General features: G+C 41.2%; 1 protein-coding gene across 2 annotated transcripts in view; it reads right to left on the bottom strand.

The window, feature by feature from the left end:
• Positions 1-4,427: 4,427 nt before the first annotated feature.
• LOC121858639 (integrin alpha-8-like) overlaps positions 4,428-6,450 on the bottom strand; it is a 17,938-nt gene continuing 15,915 nt past the window's right edge. For both annotated transcript variants that reach the window (XM_042355171.1, XM_042355170.1), the window contains 4 exons: positions 6,265-6,343; positions 5,606-6,112; positions 5,286-5,396; positions 4,428-4,646 (listed from right to left, as the gene is read on the bottom strand). In XM_042355171.1, coding sequence (XP_042211105.1) covers positions 4,506-4,646; positions 5,286-5,396; positions 5,606-6,112; positions 6,265-6,343 — 838 coding nt within the window. In that variant the 3' untranslated portion in view covers positions 4,428-4,505. The remainder of the gene's footprint in view (positions 4,647-5,285; positions 5,397-5,605; positions 6,113-6,264; positions 6,344-6,450) is intronic.

Consider the following 6,450-nt stretch of genomic DNA (forward strand, 5'->3'; position numbering starts at 1 on the left):
ATAGCTTAGGAAGGCTTTTGTTGACTGTGTGTGTGTGTGTGTCTGTGTGTGTGTACTCAGAACACACACACACACACACACACACGTTTCTACAGAGTATGACAACAATACGTACAAACTTGTCAGTGTCGCCTCCTCTTGCCCTTGGGTACACACGTAACATACAAGCTTGTCAACAAGTTTTCACATTAATTTGATAAACTTTGGCGTCTCTTCACAGCATCATTGTGGACGTGTAGGAAGTTGAGTGTAGGATCTCCTTCACATCCTTGGGAGGCTCTTCAACACCATCCAACCCATACTATGTCGTAATGAATATAACAATAACAACGCCCAGTTCCACCCATTGTAAAAATCATCAATAATTCGTAAGATTTCTTGGGGGTTCACTCCTTACCTTTCGTTCTGTAACTACTCTGAAACACATACACACACACACACACACACACACACACACACACACACACACACACACACACACACACACACACACACACACACACACCTACTCTTATTCTCTGGTCATATTTGCATTAATTTCAAACCTTAATTCAATGTTTTGATACGAAGAGAAAAATATATTAAATTAAATGAAGAAATAATAGTTGTTATTAAAGAATTTACCTGTTAATTGAGAGACTTTCTTGGGAGAAGTGGTGAGGAAGATAGCTCTTCTCTACGTATGTGAGAGACATGGTAGAGAGAGAGAGAGTATGAGCTGAGATGAATCAACACAGACTCTTTACCTGTTCTGAGTCAGCACAGGTGAGTGATGAGATACCTTCCTAAAGCCTTCATTAGTGGACCAAGATCTTCCAGGTAAGAACGAATACATCAACCTAACCTAACCTAAGCGAGCACCAGAGAGGTATAAAGAGACACAGGGAGACAGAGAGAACACCTCAGAGACAGAGAGATGTAGAGAGACAAAAAGAATATAAGAGAAACACAGAAACACGTAGAGACAAAGAGAACACCACAGAGAGACAGAGAGACAAAGAGAATAGAGCAGAAGTCACCCCAAGGGAGAAATTGTTCTTGTTTCCCGCGTGACAATTTTCCCTTCAATTTCTCACCTATATGTCTTAGCCCTGCCAACGACGAGAGAGAGTTATAATCATTTGTTTGTGTGTGTGTGTGTGTGTGTTTACAGGTTCTAGAGCCATCAGGTCATCATAGGTCATCAGTAAATAGGTTCTACAGACACCAGGTCATCAGTATACAGGTTCTACAGGCACCAGGTCATCAGTATACAGGTTCTACAGACACCAGGTCATCAGTATACAGGTTCTACAGACACCAGGTCATCAGTATACAGGTTCTACAGACACCAGGTCATCAGTATACAGGTTCTACAGGCACCAGGTCATCAGTATACAGGTTCTACAGACACCAGGTCATCAGTATACAGGTTCTACAGACACCAGGTCATCAGTATACAGGTTCTACAGACACCAGGTCATCAGTATACAGGTTCTACAGGCACCAGGTCATCAGTATACAGGTTCTACAGACACCAGGTCATCAGTATACAGGTTCTACAGACACCAGGTCATCAGTATACAGGTTCTACAGACACCAGGTCATCAGTATACAGGTTCTACAGGCACCAGGTCATCAGTATACAGGTTCTACAGACACCAGGTCATCAGTATACAGGTTCTACAGACACCAGGTCATCAGTATACAGGTTCTACAGACACCAGGTCATCAGTATACAGGTTCTACAGGCACCAGGTCATCAGTATACAGGTTCTACAGACACCAGGTCGTAAAATCTAACATCCTTGGCGCTGGAACCCGTAAAATAAGTAAAACATGACCACATAACTTCTCATAAGAGTGACTCTCTAATACCTCTCAGAGCAAGTCATGTAAAACAGACCTAAGTTTACTGAAGACTGGAGTGGGCGGGGATGGAGGGTGTGGGCGGGTGGATTGGGTGGGGTTGGCCGTGTTTGGAGGGGATGAAGGGTGTGGGTGGTGTTGGGTGGTGTGGAGGGTGTGGGTGGGTGGGGTGGGCGGCGCGTGAAGGGAAGAAATTACGTGAATATTTTCTACTAAACACACACACGCCCACACACACACACGCCCACACACACGCCCACACACACACACGCCCACCCTAGCTCGTCTCGAACAAGCACCCACACAGTGACACCATCTGAAATATGACTCTTAATAAACACTGCAGTTATATACAGTAATTTACAAGTTTTATTTTCATCTTGGTGGACCGACAAACTTCATATATATCTCTAGACCGTCAGAGGCGTTAAATATAAATATGGATAATGGTGTGGCTATTGTGGGGTGTGGGGTGAGGGAGGTGGTGTGGTCGTGGCAGAGGTGGGGGTCGTCTACATAGGTGAGATCAGAGTCATGATATAGTATGGTGGTGTGGTAGCCCTCATAACCACAGCCTCCATCTCCTGACGTCCAGCACCTGAGCTTGTCCACCAATCAGGCGCCATTATTATTCTACTCACTCATTTATAAATTTGGCAGTGTCACATTTTGCCATATATACGTAAACGTCAGTACAGGGAGACGGAGTAAAGGAACTCTCAAAGGCAACTGTACAGACTCATATTTTACACATTAACCTCAACAATTACAGCCACTACTTACCTCCTCATGTTATAATTCCTTCACCAGCAATAACACTTCACTTGTTAACACGACCACAACGGCGACAAAACTGACCGCCGCGTTTCACTGCTTGTTTCAGCCATGTCAATATTATTGTTCTTATTGTCCACTTTGTATCTGTAGTTTTCTGGATAAATAGACTATTTTAAAATCACTATCGATTCATATAACATCTCAAAGCAAGTGTCAGAGCTTCAATGGACGGAGTGAATCTGTCTCACCACTGTGGAAACACTTGGAGTGCATCTCTCTCTCACTGTAATCACCAAATATCTGATTCATTGATATGGAACTCATGTGTCCCACTGAGATGATTTCTGTATAACTTCACACTTTATAAACACATATATAACAATATTATTGAATAAATATTACTATTATTATCAATTATATATTTTTATTATAATTTAATATACACTCTGATATTAGTAATTGTGTATAAAGTCACCAGGTATGATCAGCGCCACCTGTTGTGAGACTAGGCGCCGTGGTGCTGTAAGAAGCGCCATCTAGGGGCTGAAGATCAAAACTGAACCAGAGGACTCGTAAGGTTGGCTTCAGTGGTTCATTCTGACTGCACAGGTACTACAATTACAAGGAAAGTTACAGGTACAAATACAGATACAGTATATGTAACAGGTAAACGGGAAGTACAAGGACAGATAGAAACATAAATGGTAGTACAGGTATTACATGTACAGTAAGGGTTACAGATCTAAGGTACAGATAACACGTGCATATACAGGTACAGGTAAATTACAGGTACAGAGACAAATACAGGTAGATTCAACAATGTGCTATAAACAGTAGGTCATTCTTTTTCCAGAACTCAAGCTACTAATATTTTGAAAGTTTCGTGAAAGACTATTAAATTAAAGTTTTCATTCATATAGTTTGTATTTTCTTGATGTAAGTTGAAACATTATTATTATTATTATTGGTTTTTCTTCTATCTCCCTTCTTCTTCCTTCTCTTTTTTCCTTCTCCCCCTTCTTCTCTTTCTTGCTAATTCTCTCTTCTTCTCTGTCTTCCTCTTTTTATTTCCCTTTGCCTCTACTCTTCAACCCTTTGCCTCTACTCTTCAACCCCTTCCTCCTTCTCCTCCTTCCCTCCCTTCCACTTACCTTCTCCCTTCTTCCCGTTTCTCCATTCCTCCTCTCCTTCCTTCGCTCCCTTCCCTCTTATCTCCTTTCCCACTAACTCCCTACCTCCTCATCCGTCCTCCCTCCCCCCCTCGCCTCACACCATAAAACCCGACTGCTCTCTCTCTCTCTCTCCTCCCTCTTGTTTCTCTCTAGAATGCCCTTTCTTCTTCTCCATTGTCTTCTTTTCTCTTATTCCTTCTTCCTTTTAGTCCTTCACGTCTTTTAATCCCTCTCCCCCCCTCTCCCTTAAATCTTCCTCTCCCCACACTGATGCTATAAACTCATCGATGATTCTACTCCATAAAGTTTTCCCTGTTACCTCCTCTTCCTCCTCCTCCTCTTCCTCCTCCTTGTTTCCCTCCTTCTCTTCTTCCTGTTTGTCTTCCCCCTTCTTCTCTTCCTCCTCCTTGTCTCCTTCTTCCTTGTCTTTATATTATTATTGTTTTCATTTTCACCATTACTACTACTACTACTACTACTACTACTACTACTTCTACTACTACTACTACTACTACAAAGGTTGCTTTTATTATTATAGTTATTATTATTATTACTTATTACACCAGTACACCAACACTCCTACCACTAACACCATTACCACTACCACTACCACCACTACCACTAACACCATTACCACTATCACTACCACCACTACCACTACCACCATTACCACTATCACTAACACCACTACCATTACCACTAACACCACTACCCTACCACCATCACACTGCCGACACAACTTCCATTATCGTCTGTTTTCTCAATACGTGTTCGTCGTTTTAAGCTTTCTTTAAATTCTTTCTTTTCTTTCTGTAATTCCTCATATTTTGTTCTCTTGAAGAATCCGGACTATAGGGAAAGAGAAAAGGAGACAGGTGAGAAAGTGTTGGTGAAAGTGTAGGTGCAAGTGTTGGTGCAAGTGTTGGTGAAAGTGTTGGTGAAAGTGTAGGTGAAAGTGTCGGTGAAAGTGTCGGTGAAAGTGTTGGTGCAAGTGTTGGTGCAAGTGTTGGTGAAAGTGTTGGTGCAAGTGTTGGTGAAAGTGTAGGTGCAAGTGTAGGTGCAAGTGTTGTTGAAAGTGTTGGTGAAAGTGTTGGTGCAAGTGTTGGTGAAAGTGTTGGTGAAAGTGTTGGTGAAAGTGTTGGTGAAAGTGTTGGTGCAAGTGTTGGTGCAAGTGTTGGTGCAAGTGTTGGTGAGAAATGTGTTTTATTATGTTGTTTCAGAAGACTCGTTTATAGAGTTGTCTTGAAATGTATGTATGTATGTATGTATGTAATATACTGAAATAATATATCAGTATATTGACTAAGAGGATATAAAGATATACTGATAGATATACCTACATTATAAAGTATATAACACAGTATAAAATCAATCATATAAACTAATATACTGATGTACGAATCTAATAAGTATACTGACAGATATAATGATCTTTTAAAGGGTTAGAAACAAGTATAATGATGAGCATAACATAAGCGATATACTTACGTAGACCAATATACCACTAATTATAATGATGAGTAGAATAGCCCCAAGCACAGCACCGAATATTGGCCACGGTCCCACCTTAGCAAACACGTCGGCGAGGTCTTGGGGTACCTATGGGACGTATATATATACTGTACATACATATACTGTTAGTCTATTATGGTTAAATGAGAAGCTTCTGTGATTCGTTATACATGGTGAGACTATTCATTGTTGTCACTTAGAATATTAATGGTAAAAAAACGATATATTTTTTTTTCTTTATCTCAGTCTTCCTCATTATCTCTCTCACTTCTATTATCTCTCACTTCAATACTTACGTCCTCTTCCTTGATGGTAACTAAGGTGCTGGTGGTATAGGTGTAATTGGGTCGTACTGTAGTTACGTCTTCCCAATTTATATCTTTGTGGTCGTCCTGGTGGTTGTTCTGGGCAACTCCGGGACTACCCTCATCCATCATCATCATCATCATCGTCGTTGTTGTGGTCGTTGTTTCTGTGTCGTTGTCTAGGTTCATCTCGTCTCTTCTGGCAATATTTCCTGTTGTGTTCTGATTATCTTCCTTCAACACTTTAAGGTATTCTTTGTTGACGTCCTGATCATGTCCTGTAGTTTGCCCTCCTCCTTCTACCCCTTCGTCTCCTTCTTCTCCACTTCCTTCTTCACCTCCTCTTCCTTCATCACCTCCTCTTCCTTCTCCTCCTTCGTGATGACAGAGCTGGTTGTGGAGGTCAGGGGTGAAGGATTGGCCATTCACAACCACACACGGCTGAGTGATATCCACGTTCATGATCGTAGTTGCGTTGTATGTGTGAAGGTGGTAAAGCTGAGAGAGAGATGGTGAGACATGAGAGAGGGTGAGACAAAGAGATGTTATTAAAGTTATATATATAATACATACTGTACTCATCTGTCTAAGCCCCCTTGAGTACGATTATCAAGACCCTCTTCCCTGAGTCCATGAGTACAATAACCTACCTTCAACACAGCAACCATGACATATTGTGAAATCTCCACACTGATAGAACTTCCAGCCATCATTGTAGACACCTCACACCTGTACAGATTAATTAACAGTTTCATCATACTTTTATTATCATCACTTAATTACAGATATTAAAACAAAAATATCTGTATGTATATTATGTATGCTGTATGTATATT

The sequence above is a fragment of the Homarus americanus genome, unplaced genomic scaffold (genome assembly GCF_018991925.1).
Source record: "Homarus americanus isolate GMGI-L3 unplaced genomic scaffold, GMGI_Hamer_2.0 scaffold74, whole genome shotgun sequence".
In the NCBI taxonomy this organism is placed as follows: Eukaryota; Metazoa; Arthropoda; class Malacostraca; order Decapoda; family Nephropidae; genus Homarus; species Homarus americanus.